Raw genomic sequence first — 23,925 nt, 5'->3', positions numbered from 1 at the left:
TAGTTAAATTTTTGTCAAATAAAAACAAGAATTATTATTCGTATCAACTGAAGAGCTCTTAGGGCTTAGTTGTTGTAATCGGTAGTGAAGTAAAAGAAGCATTGGAAGAATGCGGTTTTGGAATTAAAACAGTTGTAAATATATTTAATAGAAACAAAGTACCACAGCCAATGTTTAAAATTTAATTCTTGCTGAGCTCAAATCATCTTAAAAAAAATTAAACACATCCAATGTATAATTTGAAATATTTGCTGCATCGTAGAGTAACTGTTGAAGAACCACATAAAAGAAACGGTCCGGTACAATGTACTAACTGCCAAGAATATGGGCAATCAATAACTCTGTCAGTGTTCAAAGTGTACGGACGTGTTTTTTTTTAAGTCGCTCCGTGATTCGTAAGCAAGCAATAATAATAAATAAAAACAAACAAACAAATAAAAAACAGTGCACACCAACTTTTAATAATAAACATTAACAAATAGTGCACAAAACAAATATATAAAAACAAAAAACAAAACAAAAAACAAACAATAATGAGTGCTTCGCAGCCTCAACCGCAAAACCGTAGGCATTCCTTAAATGCCTACTTCAGTTTTGTCGAGCCAACAAAAGTAACTCCTAGCAAAAACAAATGCAACGGCGATGATGAGTCATCGCAGCGATCAGATGTAAGAGAGACTAAGCAAGCGCGGTCAGCAGAAGCAGCAGTGAACAGCAATCGGGCAACAACAAATCCACTGACAGCACCCACTATGCTGGTACCAGCAAGCACCCGGACAGCGAAGGAAAATAAAATGCAAGGTGAGAATGTACCAAGCTAAAAAGGGCCATCAGTTCAGACTGGTATTGATCGCTACATTAATGTAAAAAGGAAATTGAGTCCTATTAAAACAGCGGTCAATACCAAAAAATTTTAAGCAAACACGCCAAACACCAAAAAGCCAGAAATTCTTAATGGCAACAGATTTGCCTTACTAAGCAAAGAGCTTAACGACGAAGCAAATGGTACCACCACGGTCGTGAATGCCAAACCCCCTCCAATCTATTTGCGTGAGCGTAGCTCAAATGCGCTTGTTTCAAAAATGAGCAATATAATAGGCACAAACAATTTCCACATTGTGCCCTTGAAAAAAGGTAACATAGATGAAACAAAAATTCAAACATACACTGAAAAAAGTTTCATGGAAATTGTAAAATTCCTATCAAATAATAACAAGAATTACTACTCTTACCAACTGAAGAGCTCAAAAGACCTAGTTGTTGTCATAAAAGGTATAGAGTCTTCGGTAGACTCTAACGACGTTAGAGAAGCACTAGAAGAAGGTGGTTTTAGCATTAAATCAGTAGTAAATATTTTTAACAGGAACAAAGTCCCACAACCAATGTTCAAAATAGAATTGATGCCAGATTCTAACAAATTAAAGAAAAATGAAATACACCCGATTTACAATTTAAAATATCTTCTCCATCGCAGAATCACCGTTGAGGAACCACACAAGAGAAATGCTCCAGTACAATGTACAAACTGCCAAGAGTATGGACACACGAAAGCATATTGCACTCTACGAAGTGTCTGTGTAGTATGTGGTGATCTACATCCAACTTCAAAATGTACTCTTAAAAAAGAGGATTTAAATAAAAAATGCAGCAATTGTGGAGGAAACCACACTGCTAACTACAGGGGTTGCCCTGTATACAAAGATTTAAAATCGAAGTTGTCACAGGGCATCCAAGCACGTCGTAACCAAATGATGAATATTCCATCTATTGAAAATATTGAAATCCCCGTCCACATTTCAAAACCAGTTAATCCTAAAGACAATGCTACACAAGGAAGCTATGCAAACGAGGTGAAAGGCAATACTGCACAAATGCAATTGCCCCAAGACCAACCAAATGGAAGCGTTGAAACTATGATTTTCAACCTTACCCAATGTATGACACAATTTATGGCTTCAATGCAAAATATGATTCAAGAGATAATCAAATCACAAAACCAAATGTTGCAAACTTTTTTAAGTAAAAAATGAGTGTATTGAACATTTGTTTATGGAATGCTAACGGTGTTAACCAACATAAATTGGAACTTATTAGATTTCTGGATGAAAATAGTATCGATGTAATGCTATTGTCAGAAACTCATCTTACGAACAAAAACAATTTCTTTATACCGGGATTTAGACTCTATGTTACAAACCACCCAGATGGAAAGGCACATGGAGGAACAGCAGTGTTGGTTAGAAAACGGTTAAATCACCACACATCAGAATCTTAAGCCACAGCGCAATTACAAGCTATAACAATAACTATAAAAAATCGCTGCGGGGACTTAAATCTGACAGCCATATACTGTCCACCTCGGTTTAAAATTACTGACATCCAATTCAAAGACTTTTTTGGAACACTAGGCCATATATTTATAGCAGGTGGAGATTACAATGCAAAACACACGTATTGGGGCTCACGGCTAATTAATCCGAAAGGACGACAGCTGTATCACACTATTATAAATAGGCACAATAACCTTGACGTAATATCTCCTGGTAAGCCGACATATTGGCCTAGTGATCGTAAAAAAATACCAGATTTAATTGATTTTGCTGTAATCAAAAATATAGATAAATCGCTTATAACAGTTGATACATGTACTGATCTATCTTCTGATCACTCTCCTGTACTAATAAAGTTATGTGAACAACCCATATTCGTTAATCCAAAAGTGGGTCTAACTTCTTATAAAACGAATTGGCTAATATATAAAAAATACGTGAGTAGCCACATTAATGTTGAGTACAAAATAAATACAAGAAGAGATATTGACGAAAGCATAGAAGATCAATGAAATAATAACTAAAGCAGCTGTCTTAGCAACACCAAACAAAAACTATAAGCCGCTTGGTGCCAGAAAAATTACTAACAGAGAAATAGAAAAGCTTGTAAACGAAAAAAGGCGTGCAAGGCGTGAATGGCAGATAAATCGCTCCCCTTCCACTCAGCTTCAATTGAAATCAGCTGTACGTAAATTAAAAAAGCGCTTAAACGTGAGGAAGAATCCTATACCGAAATGTATATAAAGAAGCTGTGTCCAAATTCAAGCAAGCAAAATTCTCTTTGGAAAGCCCAAAAGTTCCTGAAGCCACCAACTAACTCCAACATGCCTATACGAGACATGGGCGGAAATTGGGCTCGAAGTGACGAGGAAAAGGCTAATTGTTTTTGTAACGAGTCACTCGAGTCTTTTAAGACTTCACCTACTGAAATTATTAGAATAATAAAAGAACTTAAACCAAAAAAGTCACCAGGACACGAAAAAGTGTTATTATCAAAGATGTCTCCTTTCCTCCACGAAAATAATATAATACCAACGCACCAATTCGGGTTTCATGAAAAACATAGCACGATAGAGCATGTAAATAGAATTACTAACGAAATAAGAAAAGCATTTGAGCACAGAGAGTACTGTTCAGCTTTATTTCTAGACGTGGCTAAGGCGTTTGATAAGGTGTGGCGTGAAGACCTTTAATATAAAATTAAAACATTCTACCTTTAGAATTGTATAAAACATTGGAGTCTTATTTAAAAAATAGACAATTTATTGTAAAAGTGGGAGATTTCATATCTGACGAACGACAGATAAGGACTGGTGTACCTCAGGGCAGTGTTTTAGGCCCAACTCTATACATCATATAAACTGCAGATCTTCCTACAGCTAATAATATATTGACCTCAACTTTTGCGGATGACACAGCTTTAGTGAGCCGTGATAAATGCCACATAATAGCATCAAGAATATTAGCCGAGCACTTAAGGTCTGTCGAAGAATGGCTAGCCAACTGGCGTATAAATGTGAATGAACAAAAATGCAAGCATGTTACGTTTTCACTAAGACCTAAAATGTGTCCGGCAGTAAAAATGAACAATATTTTAGTACCCCAAGCCAACGAAGTAACTTATCTTGGAATTCATCTAGATAGAAGACTTAAATGGAGAAAACACATATCTAGTAAAATAACTTGCATGAAGATAAGAGCTGCAAATTTAAATTGGCTTTTAAATAAAAACTCCAAACTTAGCCTAGACAACAAAGTGCTTTTATATAACGCGGTCATAAAGCCGATTTGGATGTATGACATTCAACTGTGGGGTACGACCTGTGCAACTAATATTGATATAATACAAAGGTTCCAATCTAAAGTGCTTAGAACAATCACGTGTTCACCATGGTACATGCGTAATGAAAATATCCATAAAGACCTAGGTATTTCTATGGTAAAGAAAGAAATAGAAGACAGCAGAATTAAATATATATCTAAACTTCAAGATCACCCAAACACTTTGGCTAATGCTTTGGTACATTCCTGCCATCAAACAAGCCTTAAAAGAAGAGATATGCCTTCGTACTAAAGAGCAACGTATCACCAAAACAGCTCAATCACTTGCTTGAGCTTGTCTAGTTTTTAAATAGATGTAATATTTTATAACTTAGTGTTAGGCTTTTAAAACAAAAAGCAGATTCAATAAATAAATAAGATATTGCAAAAAAAAAAAAAAAAAAAGAATATGGGCATACTAAATCATATTGCACTCTACGCAGTGTTTGTGTGGTATGTGGTGATTTACATCCCACTTCTAAATGAACCCTTAAGAAAGAAGAATTAAATAAAAAATGCAGCAATTGCGGAGGAAATGGAAGTTGTCACAGGGCATTCAAGCACGTCGTAACCAAATGTTACAAACACCCCTTAATGAAATTATAGCAACCTCAGAAAAAAGTTCATATCCTATTACTTCTGACAATAATAATATGCAAGGAAGCTATGCAAATGTGGTGAAAGGCAACACTGTGCAAATGCAACTGCCGCAAAATTCTCCAAATGGAGGTAATGAAACTATGATTATAAATCTTACACTGTGTATGACACAATTTATGTCTACAATGCAAAACATGATCCAAGATTTAATAAAATCAAATGCTGCAAAATTTATTAGGTAAAAAATGAGCTTACTAAATATAAATCTGTATATGGAATTCTAACGGTGTTAACCAACATAAATTAGAGATTATCAGATTTCTGTCTGAAAAGAATATAGATGTAATGCTTATTTCAGAAACTCACCTAACGAATAAAAATAATTTCAATAATCCGGGATTTAGATTATATGTTACAAATCATCCGGATGGAAAAGCGTATGGTGGCACGGTAGTGTTGATTAGAAATCGTTTAAACCACTATGCTCTAGAATCTCATACTACACCACAGTTACAAGCCACAACAATATCACTAAAAAATCGGGGTTGTGACTTAAACCTTACGGCTATTTACTGTCCACCTCGTTTTAAAATTACAGAAATCGAATTTAAAGACTTTTTTGGAACACTAGGTCAAAGATTTCTAGCAGGTGAAGATTACAACGCAAAACACACGTCTTATTAATCCGAAAGGACGACAGCTGTATGAAATTGTTATAAATGGGCACAATAACCTTCAAATAATATCTCCTGGTAAACCGACATATTGGCCTAGTGATCGTAAGAAAATACCAGATTTAATTGATTTTGATGTAATCAAAAATATAGATAAATCGCATATAACATCTGATACATGTACTGACCTATCTTCTGATCACTCTCCTGTACTAATAAAGTTGTGTGAACAACCCATATTCGTTAATCCAAAAGTGGGTCTAACTTCTTATAAAACGAATTGGCTAAAATATAAAAAATACGTCGGTAGCCACATTAATATTGAGTACAAAATAAATACAGGAAAAGATATTGACGAAAGCGTAACAGAAGTCAATGATATAAAAACCAGCGCAGCTGTCTTAGCAACACCAAACAAAAGCTATAAGCCGCTTGGTTTCAGAAAAATCTCTAATAGAGATATATAAATGCTTGTAAATGAAAAAAGGCGTACAAGACGTGAATGGCAGATAAATCGCTCCCCTTCCACTCAGCTTCAATTAAAATCTGCTGTACGTAAATTAAAAAAACGTGAGGAAGAATTGAATGCCGAAATGTATGTATATAAAGAAGCTGTGTCCAAATTCAAACAAGCAAAATTCCCCTTGGAAAGCCGAAAAGTCCATGAAGCCACCAACTGACTCCAACATGCCTATACGAGATATCCACTATAGGTGGAAATTGGGCTCGAAGTGACGAGGAAAAGGCTAATTGCTTTGCAAATCATCTAGAAAAGGTATTTCAACCCAATTTGCCAAGGAACAACTTTAAATTGTCAATCTTACCCAACACAGCTAAAGAGTCGCTTGAGTTTTTTAAAACTTCACCTTCTGAAATTATTGGTATCATCAAAGAACTTAATCCAAAAAAAGTCGCCGGGACATGATAAAATTTCCCCAAAAATGCGAATTGAGTTACCAATTATTGCTGTAGAGGTGCTCTCTTTGCTCTTCAATGCAATGCTTAGTTTCGGATACTATACAATTTCATGGAAAAAGTCGCAGATTATCTTGATAGATAAACCTGGGAAAGACTTAACACAGCCGTCTTTATACAGACCAATCAATCAGTCTTCTACCCTGTCTTTCAAAGGTATTTGAAAAAGTATTACTATCATAGATGTCTCCTTTTCTCCACGAAAATAATACAATACCAATGCATCAATTCGGATTTCGTGCGAAACATGGCATAATAGAGCAAGTAAATAGAATTACTAACGTGATAAGGAAAGCATTTGAGCACAGGGAGTAATGTTCAGCATTATTTCTAGATGTTGCTCAGGCGTTTGATAAGGTGTGGCACGAAGGTCTTTTATATAAGATTAAAAACATTCTGCCTTTACAATTGTATAATATAAAATATTTGAGTCTTATTTAAAAAATAGGCAATTATGGTAAAAGTTGGAGATTTCATATCTGATGAATGACAGATAAAGGCTGGTGTTTCAGGCCCATCCCTATATATCATATATACAGCAGATTTTCCAACAGCTAGTAATGTATTAACATCAAATTTTGCAGACGACACAGCATTAGTGAGCCGTAACAAATGCCACATAATAGCATCAAGAATATTAGCCGAACACTTAAGGTCTATCGAAGAATGGCTAGCCAACTGTCGTATGAATCTAAATGAACAAAAGTTTAAGGGGGTATTCTGGTCTTTATTTAAAAAAATCGACATTTTTCAAAATCAAATTATTTTCGGAGATATATAGGCATTTTTCTGACCCGGCATCCAAACTGGTTCGGCCGGAACTAATCGAACAAAAGACATTACGCGAAACTTTAAACGCGTTTTTCTCAAAACTGACTTTTTCGGAACGATACCCACGATTCCTCAGGTTCTACCAGACCGATTTACTTGAAATTTTTATAGAGTCTTCTTTATAGGCTTGTCTATGGTTGGAACTAGCTCCATCCCCAAATTTTTATTTGTATTATTTTTAAAAAATTCGAAATAGTCAGAAAAAGTGATCCAAAAAAACCTTTTTTTTCAGGCAGTCGCCATTTTGTGAAAAAAATTGCTTCCCACTTTTCCGTAGTTCCGGCCATTGTGACATTATTCTAGATTAATAATCTTTTTTTTTGGATTCAGATAACTAGGAGGGTTGAAATCATGGGTATGGTCACTTGGAAATTTTTAGAGACCCCCCACTTCGTCAGCTCATAATTTTTGAAATTTTTTACTCTTTTTAGTTTTTAACTTTTTTCTGTACTCTTCTAAAATTAACAAATAACTAATAAAAAATTGATGGTAAAAATATTAATTGCCTTTTTTTACGACACTTTAAAAATTAGCTGAAATTAATGCTTCTAGACCAGAAGCATGTTAAATTTTTGCTAAGACCAAAAATGTGTTCGGCAGTAAAAATGAACAATATTTTAGTACCCCAAGCGAATGAAGTAACTTATCTTGGTATTTACTTAGATAGAAGACTTACGTGGAGAAAACATATACAATCTAGTAAAATAACTTGCATGAAGATTAGAGCTGCAAATTTAAACTGGCTTTGAAAGAAAAACTCTAAACTTAGCCTAGACAACAAAGTGCTTTTATATAATGCGGGCATAAAGCCGATTTGGATGTATGACATTCAACGGTGGGGTACGACCTGTGCAACTAATATTGATATAATACAAAGGTTCCAACCAAAAATGCTTAGAACAATCACGTGCTCACCATGGTACATGCGTAATTAAAGTATTCATAAAGACCTTGGTATTCCTATGGTAAAGAAAGAAGTAGAAGATAGCAGAATTAAATATATATCTAAACTCCGAGATCACCAAAACCCTTTGGCTAATGTTTCAGTACATTCCTGCTATCAAACACGACTTAAAAGAAGCTCAATGACTTGCTTGAGCCTGTCAAGTTTTTAAATAGATTCAAGATTTTATAACTTATTGTTAGGCTTTAAGAAAAAGCAGATCCAATAAATAAAATAATTTTGAAAAAACAAGTTTTTTGACTATAAGTATGGCTACTTCATATGTAGCACAATTTTAAATTCCATTTCGGGTTTTCACTTTCCAGTACACAAATCAAGAAGTAATTAATATAACGGTATACAATTTTGCACTTATAACTTAACTTTAAAGTATTTCACCTTATCAAAAATTGCCCCAACTTCCATAGACTACGTAGTGAAAAATGAAAATCATTATACACCCTGTCAAGAAAGTATCGGGAATATAAATTAAAACGCAAAATTTTTAATAATCATCCAAATTTATTTTATCGCCTTCAAAGTAACATCCATTTGAAACGATGTACATGTGCCAACGCTTCTTCCAATTATAAACAAACATTTTTATAGGCACTTTCCGGGATGGCCTTCAGCTCTCGCGTCAAATTTGTTTTAATGTCTTGAATTGAGTCAAAGCGTGTTCCTCGAAGTGGATATTTCAGTGTGGAGAATGGTAAAAGTATCAGGTGAATACGGTGCTTGCTCAATGATATTTGTTGAGTGTTTGGCCAAAATTTTACATAAATAAGCTGATTTTAAAATTCGGCAAACACTACTGAGGTCGACTGACATAAACAGCTGCTGTAAACACACTGGTTGACAGATCGCGTTAAGTTTTGGCATCATAATTAAGGACAATTGTATCAACCTAGAAAAAAAAATTTACCTGTCTTTCATATAAGCGGGAGATGAAAGGGGGAAATGAACATACTTTCTTGACAGGGTGTATGAAGTATATGGGAGATGGGGTAGTACCGACCTGATTTTATCTACTATATTAAGTATTATCATGCTATATACTAAAATATGTTCACTGGGGTTCATTAAGGCACCTCACATACAATCACCAATAATATAAAGAAAAATCAACCGGATTTTCGAGGAAAAATTTTTTTAATAGTTACATGCGGATATTATGAGTAAAGCAGGTTCTGTAATTTTCATTGAGTAATTCAAATATTAGCAGATATATCCAGCATAAAGTCTTCTTCGAAAATTTTTATATTAGGTATATGGGACTTCGGTAAGTATTGACCCGATTCAACCCATTTTTGAAACGCCACGAGTTTCGGTTGGATTTGGGCAATTTTGATGATAAGGTTGCATACTTTAAAGGAATTGTTAGTGCGAAATTTTATCCCGTTAAATTAATTACTTCTTGATTTGTGTATTGGAAAGTGAAAGGCTCAAATGGAATTAAAAATTGTGTTATATAGGAAGTGGTTACGTCATAACATAAGTTATAACAGGCCCTACATAACCCAAAATTAAAGGTAAATATACTAGAAGCACAACAATCCTCCCAAACAGTCACTACGACAGATCATCATGTAGAATTAGACAACAACCTGCATTCATGTTGGAATATGCAAACCAAGAAGCAGTCCGTGCTTTCATCACAGGCCTGAAGAGCAGATATTCAAGCGGCACATTATACGGTCATCACCCAAAAGACTTGGAAACCGCATATGCAATCGAACATGCGAACAAGCAGTTCGACGCACAAATTACACCACAAAGAAATAACCTCCACAACACAGATATGATGATAGAAGGAGATAGAACCCCAATGTTCAGGTACAATATAACCAACAACCACACCAAGAACCAATGGAAGTAGATGCCACTCGTCAACACGTGTGATCAACACAATACAACAATCAACACCTTCCAAGGAAAAACTTTCAGCAATCTCAACGATTTTATAAGCCGTTCAGAGAAGATCAACAAACAGCAAAACGCGGAAGAATTCCTTCTTCAAGGAATTACAACACCAACAAAGTACAACGAGTAAACCCTATTAGAGACGAAGACCTACAATACTCGCCCCACATACTGATGACATGTGATGACGAGACATATAAAACTGAAATTGAAAATATCATGGGAATAAATGCCGAAACTAACGAAATCCTTCCGTTTACGACTACAATACAAGCTACAATTAGGACAGAATCAGAAAGGTACCGATACCGAAAGGAAACCTAAAAGACGAGTGGTAGTAGATTTTCAGAAGCTTCACACTCAGACTATCACTGATAGATATCCTATCCCAGATGTTGCTATGACAATTCATAATCTAGATAAAGCAAAGGTTTTCACAACGATAGACTTAGAGTCAGGCTTTCACCAAATCTTGATAAAAAAAATCAGATAGAGAAAAAACGCATTCAGTGTGAATGGAGCAAAGTATGAGTTCCTTAGGATGCCGTTCGGTTTAAAGAACGCGCCTTCTATATTTCAGCGATGCGTAGACGATATCCTACGTCCATATATTAGCAAGTTCGCATATGTTTACATTAACGATGTACTCATATATTCCTCATCACCAGAGGAACACATGGAACATATCGTACAATGGTAAACGCACTTCACAATGCTATTATGAAGATTTCAAAAGAGAAATCGCATTTTTTCCAGGATTCAGTCGAATATCTCGGAAATATATGTAATAAAATAACTGTAGATCCAAATAAAAATCAAACTAAAATAAATTATCCCAATCAAAAAAATTTAAAAGAATTACGATCATTCCTTGGTCTGGCGAGTTATTACAAGAAATTTATACAGAATTTCGCTGCAATAACGAAATTTCTAACTACATTTCTAAGCGGAGACAATGGTGATGTAAATAAAAATTAAAGCGCAAAGGTCTCAATTAATCTAGACGAAACAGCACTTGAGGCTTTGATAAAAATAAAAGAGGCACTACAAGCACAAATTGAATTATTTCAACCAGACTTCAGCAACCCTTTTCAACTAACGCCGGACGCAAGTAATTTTGCAATAGGATCTGTACTCTCTCAGAACAAGAAACCTTTTTCCTTTATATCTATAACTCTTAGAACTACTTGTTATGGTTTGGTCACTTTAAAAATTAAGAAATTTTTTCAATTTCGGATAAAAATTCGAACACTGAACTAAAACGATGGAAAAACTTCATAGAAGAATACTTCGCTAAATTAGTATATAGTATGTAAGCCAGGTCATCAAAACGTTGTTGCTAATGCATTGTCTCGCCAACAGATAAACAACACCTCAAGTTGCCCACAACATTCAGCTCAAAGTTCACCAACAAAAAAATTTAAACGCCTAAAACAACCATTAAATGCATTTAGAAATCAAATAGTTATAAACTACAGTGCAACCAATTTAGTGGAAATCTTTTCGCAAAATAGTTTTTCGTATTCACGACGCACACTTTTTTATTCGACCAAAGAAGAATTAATTGATAGACAAAAAGAATAATAAACCCAAAGGTAACAAATGCTATAAAAATAGATGAACAAACCACATAGAAAATTACATAATTTCAACGTTTCCAAATATCCCGATCGTTTTAGCTCAGAAAATGACAGAAGACATAGAAGACACAAACAGACAGAAAAAGGTCATAATGCAAACACACAGACCAAAGAACTTAAAACATGTTTTTATACATATTCACTGGATCAATACCCGATTATGAACAAAAATTTATTACTCGTTGCAGTTTTCTGATATGTACTCACAAACTTGTTTTCAAGCAAATGTACAGAAACATACATACATACATATGTATATAACTCACAAACTGACCTATTATAATTATATATAGATACATATATTCATTATTCTCGTATGTAGTATAATAACATTTCATATACTTGGCATTAGCTCATTTTGACACTGCAACACAAGAATATCATATGTACCGAATTTGGTTGAAATTGGTCTTTGAGTTCATGAGATATAGGGGTTCCTATAAAAAAGGCGGTGTCATGCCTATCGTCCAAATTTGATACCGGCTCCGATAAAGCCTTTTTTCCAAGGAACACGTGTACCAAGTTTCATTAAGATCGCAATTTATATTCAAGTTAGCAGTTGCACGGACGGGGAGACCGACGTATGGACAGACAGACTGTCACTCAGAATTCAACTTGTCCCGACTCTTCCTAATCATTAATAAAAACATACATACAAGTATATCCATCTCGATTAGTTTTAGGTGAACAAAAATACTCTGTTGCAACCGGCTGTAAAAGTATAAAAACTGTAGTGGACCATACAAAAATAACTTTACCAGAGGACGCTATTATACCAACAATAGTAATAACTTATACCGAAACGCTTTGGTACAGTTCAGGTTTTCATCTATAATAATATTCGTTTTAATGGCCGAAAACCTCGTCCACAAAATCAATAGCTTTTTGCTTCAAATAGTAATGTTTCTCCGAATAATTAAAATTCTAGTACATCATTAATCATTTCAATTAGCAGCCGAAGAAAACTATGTACCTTATAGTATAATTGTAAATACGCTTATTAGGAAACTAAGAATCATTTAGAATATGTAGATACTGGAGCGGAACTAAGTGTAATAAAACCGAAGTTATGTAGACATCAACATGCAGTAAAACCAAGAAATACGTTCATTAAAAGTTTCCGCATGATTTTTTATAACAAACAAGAAAGGAAAGGCTAAGTTATACTCTTCCAACTTGCAAGGATTACAGCCAACGAAAACGTGAATAGATTACAATCAAAGCTAAATTTATACTCAACCATCTTCAGTCGATTTTAGCTATTTTTTTAATACCAACCAACCAACCAACAATAGGCACAGGGGTCCACATACTTGGTACATTGTTCATAAGATGGCACACTTCAAAGGCATTATTCTCGCATAGTTTTGTGCCGTTATATTAATTGTTTACCGAATGTGAAAGAATCAATAATATTAATATTTACGTTAAAAACGTAATTATTTATTTTTCACTTATTTATTTCTCATGTTAATTACTTGACATCTACATTACATCTGCCTTAACTAAGGCAAAACATAATCATATTTGTATATGTATGTACATATATTTTACTTATTTATGGCTCCCTTTACAAGAGGTAAAATATCGCTTTTGCTATGCGATCTTCAGGCGATCTTGCTAGGAACAGCTTTATGATTGTAACTACAACTTCTAAAGGTACCGTAACACTTCAGTGTTTTTTGCATCACCTTTTAAATGTCACCCGTCAAAGAGTTACGTTGCTACTGTCCGCTTTTGTTGGTGTTAATAAGGATAAACAGTATGGATATGCCAATAAAGGTAGCAAGCATTTCAGCATGATGAGCCCAGCATGATCTTGCGTAGCATTGGTAGCAGTTAATGCTATGTTAGCTGACCAATTCATCTTATATTAGTTGTGGTGTTAACTAATTTTAACTTATATATGTACAACCCTATATCTACATACATATATCGATTAGATTAATTAAATTAAACATACATATAATAACAACAAAAAGTGATACACCAATTCACAGTCGACTTTATATATACATATCCTGTAGTAATAGTCGCTATTATTCGCCATTATGGGTTGTACCCAAACTGGTAAAAACGAAAAACCACAATGGCGTGTTGTTCAATTTCATATGAATATACAGGACTAATATACTATTATTTAAAAATCGTTAATAAAAAGTGTCAAACATAACAGAGGATCAAAATTCTGGGGTCGAATCGTTACATCCGTGAACGTATCACTCGTCACGTAAAAGTTTGTATTTTGTATTATGTGACATACGTGATCGTAGCGCTTATATACGTGATCGAAACGTTTATATCGTAATCTGGCATGATGACATGCGTGAGCGAGTACATATATAAACGTATCCGTTCGTTCGAACCGTTATTCGAACGCAAATTACAAATCGTAATATACAAATTTATGGAAATTTGAGCAAATTTTTTTAAATTTTATTTTTTTTTATAATTTTAAGTAATAAATAACATAAATAAAAACCAATGAATGGAATATCTCATTAACAATTTAAAAAAAAAATTATTTATGTGAACAAAATTTTTGTATTTCAGTTTAGAAGGAAAAAAATATTTACAAGTGTAAAGACATAGACATTTTCAACTTCAATTTATTAAAGAGTACTTCATTTGATCTCTTATTGTTTGGCCGATTGCGGTGAGGCGGTTCGCTACCCCGGTGTCGATATCCGTTGATCATAATTTATTTTAAATTTTATGCAGATGTTGTGTAATGCTGCACAAACGTTAGCAAATCTTGCCACTTTTGTCGGATGGTATCTTACTCTCATGCCATTTCCTCAAATTCTCCAGCGTCCTTTTAAAATTCCGATAGTTCTTTCGACGATACATCTTGCCTTTGAATGAATTTCATTGAACATAGCTTCATTTGAACCATCCGAAGCGTTTCTGTAAGGAGTTATGCACCATGGTTCCAATGGGTAGCCAGAATCTCCTGTTAAAATATAAATAAAATCAATATCGTAAAAAGAACAAAGTGAAAATATGTATACCTAAAAGCCATGAATTTTCATTCCTGTTGTGCTGAAATCGTTCTTCCAAAACTCTTCTCTGGGGTTGGGTTTACTTTACTCATTTTCATTGCTTATTCATCGTAAATGCGTGCGCGGATTTTAAATTTATATAGCACGGATAGCCAATGAATTAAACTTTGGATTAAATGTAAATTTATTGTTAAATGTTAATTTGTTTTTTAGATATAAGTAAGCAAAAAACGCATATTTTCACATTTGCTCAAACAATGGCTCACTTCTTTTGAAGTTTTTGTTGCACTGCTTGCAAAAAATTTAACCAATTTAACACACATACATTCTTTGAAATATATTTAATTGAATTAATGATAAATTATGAATTTTAAGTTGCAATTTTATGTACAATTTATTAAATAAAACAGCTTTCAATTACGTGTTATACTGTTCCTTGAAATGTAAGCAAAATTACTGAATATGAACTGTCAAACGACGAAGAAAATAAGCACAAAAGGAAGACAGTAATAACCCAACGAATCAAAATGGTAGGTCTTATATACATTTGGGTTACTTTACATAGGACTCGTTTCGGATCGATGGTTGTAAGTATTAACACATGTGAAAAGGGGTGGGGTGGGGTGGTGGGGTGGATCCTTAGGGTCACGCTCAATTAAGGTTATGCTATATATTTTAATAATGGAGTAATACGTTAGTATTATGGAAAAAATGTTGGTTGGGTTACTTCTGTATTAACGGTATTTTGATTTCAATGGAATTCAAATTTTTATTATACTATATTCGCGTGCCTTATTTAAAACGTGTTTTCGCAATTGGAAATTTTTAATCTAATTAAATAAAATAACTTTATAATGATGTCAAATAACCAATCAGGTAAATATAATACGTTATTTAGCTCTCTGAAAAGTGGGCAATATATTACGTCCATATAACGAAAATTAGTAATAAAAAATCGCGCGATTTTTTATTACAAATTTTCGCCTGCGGCGCTTGTTTCAATGTAATATATTATACTGAACACATAATGAAAATTTGGAATAAAAAATCGCGCGATTATTTATTAAAAATTTCCGCCTGCGGCGCTTTTCAGGGAGGTTTGAAATTTTCTTTGAAAACAGTATTATATAAAATAATATCTAATTTTTTCAAAGATGATGATATTGCATCCACAAGCGCTGCAGCAGTAATGTGTCCTGATGCTACCACAATACAGCAGTGGAATATAGTGAAAATGGTCAAATACTTGGGCTCACATGAATTGTGTGTAGCATTTGCCGAGGTATACGGTCTGTTGCCAAAAAGCCGGCTTTGTACCATTCACAAAACCAAAATGGCATTCCACAAACGCCACCCAGTAGGATACTTTAAATGCTTTAGGGGCAATTGTAGGACGAAGTCCCTTATTTTAAGGGCAGCGGGCACGTGGTTTGAAGGCGTCAAATTAAGCTTTCCCCACGTGTTTTACCTAATGTATTGCTTCGCCCACTGCTTTACGCGGGAAGATATTTATAGGGAGAATTATGCGAGCGTGGGAAAGAAATTGTCATCTGCCACTATCTCCGACTGGTATAGCTACTGCAGGGAAGCGGTAGTTATATTTCAGTTAGACCAACAAGAATTCAAAGGGAAGATTGGTGGTCCAGGTAAGGTAGTGCAGATTGACGAAAGTAAATTCGGGAAACGGAAATATAACAAAGGTAATAATAATAATTTATATATAATGCAATTATGTTTATTCAAATACTTTTCTTTTTTTCAGGAAGACGCGTAGAAGGGCATTGGGTGCTGGGTATGATAGAGGATGGCAGTGAGGACCTCAGACTGGAGGTATGCCTCGACAATGTACGTTCCGCTGAGGTCCTCATCCCTCTTATTCGTAAAAATGTACTAGAAGGAACAACCATAAGGACAGATTTTTGGCGCGCATATGAATGCCTCCCTGAATATGGTTACATCCATAAAAAGGTTAACCATAGCGACCCTGGGAATCCATTCATCGCCGAGGATGGCACAAACACCCAAAGAATCGAGTCCCATTGGCGTGTAGTGAAGAGATTTTTTTATAAAGACAACTATAATAATCCGGCAAACTTTGCTGATGTTATAGTAGAGTTTTTATGGAGGCGGGAAATCCAAAGAAAAAATACAGACCCATTTATTTCTTTACTGGGTGTTATTAAATATGTGTATAACACAAAATAAAAAACCTAAAACATACAAATGAAAACCCAATTTTATTATTTAGGGGGTCTTGCATAAATGGTTGGTTGGGTTATCTTGGTACTTATGCATTATTACCGATATATATACAATTTTTAATTTTTAGTGTTTTTATTATTTAAATAAAGTGGATTTCCACTTTAATTCATTGAAATATTAAAAATACTAAACATGGAGTCACTCTATGCGTAAAAATACATAAATTGTATGGAAAAACTACGATTTTACACCATTTTCAGAAGACTACCCTAGAGCCCCCCGTGGTCAAAGGGGGGAAGGGGTGCTATTATTCAAAAGCTCCATTCATTACCTTTCAAATGGGGGGGTAGCAAGCTCCCAGCCCCCTCCCCCTTTGCGCAAAACCTCTTCAAAATGAGATACTAAACTAAACATTCCCCCTTCTCTGGTCCGAGTGTTTCCAAACAAATGAGTCGTGGGCTGCACCACCGTATTGACAGTTAATAGCCATAATTTTGTAAGTGATATCTGACAATACAAAATTTATTCAAAATATTCAAGAAATATATTATAATAGCAACTTACTATCATAGCGTTGATACTGTGGTAGCCTTTTCTATAGAAGTACATGTGCTCGTTTACTGTGGGTTTTTGTAAGCCGGTGTGGGTACCATCAACACACCCAATAAATAAAAATTCTTTATATTTAGTAATATTACTATTTTCAGTGTATATTTACCTCCAGGAATTTTATATTGGTGCACAAACCACTCTTTACACGTAAGGGAATCCTCTGGTGTAAACCGTATAAACTGTGGACACAACTTCGTTTCCATTTCTTTAAGCACATGGGATGTCAGCTTCGAAATAGTGCTTTGACAAATCCCAATGAAATAGTCACTGCCTACACTGTGCTGGTATCCACCGCTAGCCAAATGTGAGAGCGTGGTTGCTAATTGTAGCACTGGAGGCACTGCTCTGACGTCAGATTGCGTTAAACATATATTATTTAGGACATATTCAAAGGCCTCTTTAGTTAGACGAAATCGTTTTAAAAATCTGCAAAGAAAACTTCGTTAATGAGGTTTCATGATTTATTTTTTATATACCTACGCTGTATTCGGCAGTGCCAAAGGATTGCTCCGATTTCTTAGTTGCCTCCGCACTATTTTTTCATCCCCATCACTCTCACTAGAGCTCAAATAAAAAAACAAAGTCGGATCCATCCTGATATTCAACCACTTGATATTTAAACTAACAGAATATTTTGCAACAGTTTTGACAGTTCCATATCTATTGTGACCTAAAATAGATCCAAAGCAATGTGGAATTTAAAAACTATTGTGAATTGAAACATATTATATCCGTTTGCTATCGTATGTCATAATGCCAATCGTCACATACGATTGACGTATCACGTAATTTTCTTTCGTATGTTTGCCGATCCGTGCACGGATGTAACGATTCGACCCCTGATCCAGAATATACATACTTGTATGTAATTTTTGTGATAGTAATGTACTCTGTAAAATTCCAATATTTATTATATGTAAATTTTTTTGAAAATAGCAATCTTAAACTAAACAAATCAAATATTAAGTTAAATGATTTACTGATAAGAATTAAATGTGATAATAACAAGCATTAAAAATGAGCATATCCGTAATAATCATAGAAGTAAACGTACGAAATTTTTGTTGAATTGTAAAATAAATACTTTTATCCTAAATTATATAATTCAAGGTAATTACCTATGTACTATATAAATAAGTTTAATTTGCCAAATAGCTAAATTTGAGAGAAAGAAGAGCACAATTAATCGTAAAGTTATATATGTAAGGATGTCACTAACGAAATGTCCTACGAGAGTAATTGAGCGGTACGCTGCATGACTAGGGATGCAAACGATGGATCGATGTTTCTGAAACATCGATGTTGTGATTCTAAAACCATCGATACATAAGTTTTACAAAAAATCGAAAATACATTTTGTGTGACAGTCTATTTCGTGTTATGTGTGTTAGAAGTTGTTTTTGAGCGTTTAATATAAGTTTTGTTGCGAATTCATCTGTTGTCAATCACAAATTTGTTACAGGTGTTAGGTACATAATATTTCAGATTTTCAAAATGCTGCCTTCAAAATTAAAAAGCAAGGTCTGGAGCTTCTTTATAAGAAATTCAGATGCTTCCGCCACATGCAAACTCTGCAACAAGAAATTAAAAACAACAGGTAACACGTCGAATCTTCGCTGTCACGTTGAGAATGTACATAAAAAGGTATTACTCGATCAAGTTGATAATGCAGTATGCTCCTCCAAAACTACGCCGCACTCGGAACCAAAACAGCGAAAAATTTCTGAAATAATTAACATATCACCAACCGCTGGGACGACAGCGTCAAGTGAGTTATCCGACAATAGTAATAAGAAGACTGAATGTATTGAATCGTCTCCTAGTACATGTACTCCGTAAGTACTGCAAATGTGAAAGACTTTTTTGAGCAGGTCAAAAGTATTTCTTATCAAGATGGCCCTAAATCAAGGAAAATTACTGAAGCAATTGTGAAATATATTATAATGGACAACAAGCCATTTTCCAACGTAGAAGGAAAAGGTTTTCTGCAGATGATGAAAGAACTGGTACCGCTTTTTAAAGTTCCAAGTAGAAAAACAATAAAATTACGAGTGAATGAAAAATATGAAGCGCTGTCTTCAATTTTCAAAGAGTATATTCGTAAGTGCGACAGTTATTGCCTAACGTATGATATATGGACGGAGATAATGAATAATCAGTCGTTCCTTGGGGTAACAATTCATTTTTTGGACAATTTACGTTTGTTGAGTGGGACGTTAGGAGTAATCGAACTACACGAAAGTCATACAGCAGCTTATTTAGAAGAAACTATGTTTAAACTTTTCAACGAGTGGAACGTTTCCATAAATAAAGTTTCTGCTTGTGTAACTGATAATGATTCAACCATGATGAAATTAAATAGAAGCTTGTTTGGCGAAAAAAAATAATACCCTGCTTCGCACACACGCTTAATTTGGTTATAACGCAATAAAAAAGTCTACGGAAGTATCGGCTTTGATAACTAAGGTGCGCGACATTGTTAAGTTTTTAAAAGAAGTGTTAATGCCAGTGATAAATTGCGAAAGAAACAAATAGACAGTGGGGCTTCTACAAGTAACACCAAGAAAATGATTCTTGACGTAAGAACGCGATGGAATTCATGTTTTTATATGTTAGAAAGATTTGTCCAGTTAGCCCCTATTTTAAGTGAAGTACTGCCCACTGGCCCAGAAGTACCCTCTATGGTTAATGCCTACGAGCTGAATAAAATTAAGGAGGTGATTGAATTATTAAATGGTTTTGAAACTGTGACCAGGGAGATTTCGGCTGATACCTAAGTTACCATTAGCAAGGTTATACCTTTAGTAAGCTCTTTAACTGAAGCTCTGACAAAAATTTCAGCTCAAGACGCTATTGTAGGGAGCTAAAAAGTGAACTGAAAAGAACATGAATAAGAGATTTGGCAAACTTGAATTTAATTCAGTTCTGGCGTTGGCTACTGTATTGGATTCGGGATTAAAATTTCTGCACTTTAGAGATGAACTGGCTAAAAACAATTTTGTATTTAAATAATTTCATAAAGGATGCAAATAATGGCGTTAGTACGTCGGAATCTTCGGATGAGTGTGCAACGGAAAACACGTTTGATATTTGGAGCCATCATAAACAGTTGGCCCACCAAAATATGAAATGTAAGTTTTCCAATTTATCTGCTATTACAACAACGGAAGTTGAAGTGCAAATGTATCTTAGATTAGCTGTTGCTTCTATCAATCAGAATCCAACAGAAATGTGGGATGATATGAAAAATGTATTTCCTGAATTGTATAAACAAGCTTCCTAATATTTATCCATTGTGGCCACTTCAGTCCCTAGTGAACGACTATTTTCTAAAGCTGGAGCAACGCTCACACAACAAAGAAATCGCTTGACAGGGAAAAAACTTTCCAAATTGTTATTTTTAAATTCTGTTTTAAATAAATAATTTGTTGTTTGTTCAAAAACTATTTATATCTTTTATTCATTGGGAAAAGGTTTTAATGGGTAGCTAAAATATGTATCAAATAAAGGCGTAGCTTTTTATGCTCACTAATAAAATACGTTAAAAAAGTTCAAAAATCCATCGATGTTTCGATACATCGATGTTTCAGCCGATGTTTTTGATTTCGATGTTGTTTGAAGAAACATCGATACATCGAACCATCGATGTTTCATTTCACGATGTTTGCATCCCTATGCATGACCAATCATACAGAAATCGCTAGCGTTTTCATTAATTCAAAATGGCCACTGATTTGACTAATTCAAAATCGTTAGCGGTTTCATTAATTCTAAAACTACAAAAAATAAAAACAATGTTTATTAAATATAAAGCAATATACTTATTTATTAAATTCATGTACTTGGGGGATTTTGTTCGAAGACGATCCAATTATTTAGCACTTTACACTTTTATTCTACTATAGAACAAAAACTTCACTTTATACTTTTTATTACTAAAGCACAGTAGGTGTATTCTCTTGCTCTTGCAAAACCCTTTGCACGGTGCAAGCATTGCATATATTTCCTCTTGGTGAACCGGCACAACAACAAACACACGCAGAAAATTATTTGCAATGGCTGTAAAATATGTCAGACCAAAACCCATGTACAATATTTGCGTGCAATGTCACGCAAAAATATAATTGCAACCCTGTTTTAGCTGTCATTTTACATAAAGACATATTACGTCGTTAAATAGTTCAGGAAGGTAAGTTTTAAATAGATTTTATAATTTCTATTTAAATTATAAAGATTTGTTACAGTTTTTTTTGTTAAAAATGTATGCAGAAGGTGCGCCAATTCACAATAGCCATGCATAATAGTCATTCACAATAAATTGACCGAATCAGCCGTTCATATATCACTAGATTCTGCAATGGGTGGTCTCCTGCCCTTGTATATTTCGGTATAGTAATTTTGCAATCTGCAATCTTGCAAGAGCAAGCGAATACCCCTAGTAAGTTCTGTTCCTATCGATGTCACTTTTAGACTTTTCGAACTGATTCTGCGAGGACACAGCGCCTAATTGTTGCGCACTCCTTCATTACTCTAAAAGTACCTAACGGATCTGCCTCTCTATTCGCAGAATACGATCAGACGAACAGTTTCGCCATTCCTTCTACTATGCTTTTTTGCGCATTTACAGTCCAAAGTACCGCAATATATGCCGGCTATGCGTCGCCAATTTCAAATAACACTCTGGCACATGCAGTTGCCTTCAAAAACTCTGCCATACGCAGTTACAGTGAAACACAAAATACAAGCATACGCGCTCCGACATATACAACATTTTTATACTCTCGCAACAAAGTTGCCAAGGAGAGTATTATAGTTTTGTTCACATAACGTTTGTTTGTAAGTCCTAAAACTAAAATAGTCAGATATAGGGTTATATATATCAAAAGGATCAGGGTGACGAGTAGAGTTGAAATCCGGATGTCTGTCTGTCCGTCCGTCCGTCTGTCCGTCCGTCCGTGCAAGCTGTAACTTGAGTAAAAATTGAGATATCATGATGAAACTTGGTACATAAGAAGGTTAAGTTCGAAGATGGGCAAAATCGGCCCACTGCCACGCCCACAAAATGGCGAAAACCGAAAACCTATAAAGTGTCATAACTAAGCCATAAATAAAGATATTAAAGTGAAATTTGGCACAAAGGATTGCATTAGAGAGTGGCATATTTGGACATAATTTTTTTGGAAAAGTGGGCGTGACCCTGCCCCCTACTAAGTTTTTTGTATATATCTCGGAAACTACTATAGCTATGTCAACCACACTCTATAGAGTCGTTTCTTTCAGGCATTTCCATATACAGTTCAAAAATGGAAGAAATCGGATAATAACCACGCCCACCTCCCATACAAAGGTTATGTTGAAAATCACTAAAAGTGCGTTAACCGACTAACAAAAAACGTCAGAAACACTAAATTTTACGAAAGAAATGACAGAAGGAAGGTGCAGCCGGGCTTTTTTTAAAAATTGAAAATGCGCGTGGCGTCGCCCACTTATGGACTAAAAACCATATCTCAGGAACTACTAGACCGATTTCAATGAATATATAATATTTTCTTAACACCCTGATGACATGTACGAAATATGGGTGAAATCGGTTCACAACCACGCCTTCTTCCAATATAACGCTATTTTGAATTCCATCTGATGCCTTCTCTGTATAATATATACATTAGGTACCAATGGTGATAGCGGAATAAAACTTTACACAAATACGGTATTTGAAAAATATGTAAATGACGGATAATGAAATCTCGATTATCACTTTATCATGCGAGAGTATAAAATGTTCGGTGACACCCTAACTTAGCCTTCCTTGCTTGTTTAATTTATTTCCTTATTTCCTACTTTTCTTATATACTATCTTCGTCCTTAAAAGTTATCTTACATTTATTATTCTTATTTACTAATTATTTATTTTCCTTATTTGCTAAATATTTTTTTATTATGGGTTTTTTTACACTGAAGGGCTTGTGGTTGGCGCAGTTGATCCTTTGGCGATCCAGCGTTTATCCCGGTAGGAATGGACTCTAAAATAATTCAAATATATTTGTTATTTACTGTTTTGATTAATAAACTTACTTACACCCTTATTGTTGATAAACGGGTCCGTTGAACGAGGTGTCGCACATAGAAGCATTTTCCTTCAAAAACCGGACAAAAATGAAAATTACAAACTTCAGCGATGCTAATCAAACCTAAGTAACCGTTCTACAATGAACCGAGTAAATGAATGACCTTCAGCTCGCTATATTGCCACACAAGTAGTCAGAACCTAGACTTCGTTCAGAATGCACGTGCTTATTCGGGAAACTCTCTATTGTTCTCGAAATTGCAAGTGGTTTTTTGTGTTGCGTGAAGTGAATTCTGGAAAATATT

General features: G+C 34.6%; 2 protein-coding genes and 1 pseudogene across 2 annotated transcripts; 2 read left to right on the top strand and 1 right to left on the bottom strand.

Annotated features, from left to right (window-relative positions):
• Window positions 1–533: 533 nt before the first annotated feature.
• LOC120767801 lies at window positions 534–10,227 on the top strand (annotated as a pseudogene).
• Window positions 10,228–15,596: 5,369 nt separating this feature from the next.
• Window positions 15,597–16,920, top strand: LOC120767797 (the record flags this gene model as incomplete). Its single annotated transcript, XM_040094062.1, has 3 exons — window positions 15,597–15,615; window positions 15,894–16,439; window positions 16,502–16,920. Coding segments are annotated over exons 1-3 (984 nt in total), but the record flags the coding sequence as incomplete, so codon positions are not given.
• A 234-nt stretch (window positions 16,921–17,154) lies between these two features.
• Window positions 17,155–18,792, bottom strand: LOC120769459. Its single transcript, XM_040096470.1, has 6 exons — window positions 18,672–18,792; window positions 18,413–18,443; window positions 18,034–18,223; window positions 17,660–17,979; window positions 17,506–17,561; window positions 17,155–17,448 (listed from the first exon to the last, which is right to left on the bottom strand). The coding sequence occupies exons 3-6, from the start codon at window positions 18,144–18,146 to the stop codon at window positions 17,269–17,271; spliced, it is 669 nt and encodes a 222-aa protein (XP_039952404.1). The 5' UTR covers window positions 18,147–18,223; window positions 18,413–18,443; window positions 18,672–18,792; the 3' UTR covers window positions 17,155–17,268.
• Window positions 18,793–23,925: the final 5,133 nt, after the last annotated feature.

Source organism: Bactrocera tryoni, chromosome 2 (genome assembly GCF_016617805.1).
Source record: "Bactrocera tryoni isolate S06 chromosome 2, CSIRO_BtryS06_freeze2, whole genome shotgun sequence".
NCBI lineage: Eukaryota > Metazoa > Arthropoda > Insecta > Diptera > Tephritidae > Bactrocera > Bactrocera tryoni.
This window is presented reverse-complemented; position numbering and strand designations above follow the sequence as displayed.

Coding starts and splice junctions, on each gene's coding strand:
- LOC120769459 (XM_040096470.1), bottom strand. CDS start 18,146: ATGGATCCGACTTTGTTTTTTTATTTGAGCTCTAGTGAGAGTGATGGG. Junction 17,562..17,659: donor CCAATATAAAATTCCTGGAG/GTAAATATACAC, acceptor AAAAACCCACAG/TAAACGAGCACATGTACTTC. Junction 17,449..17,505: donor ACAGTATCAACGCTATGATA/GTAAGTTGCTAT, acceptor TTGTATTGTCAG/ATATCACTTACAAAATTATG.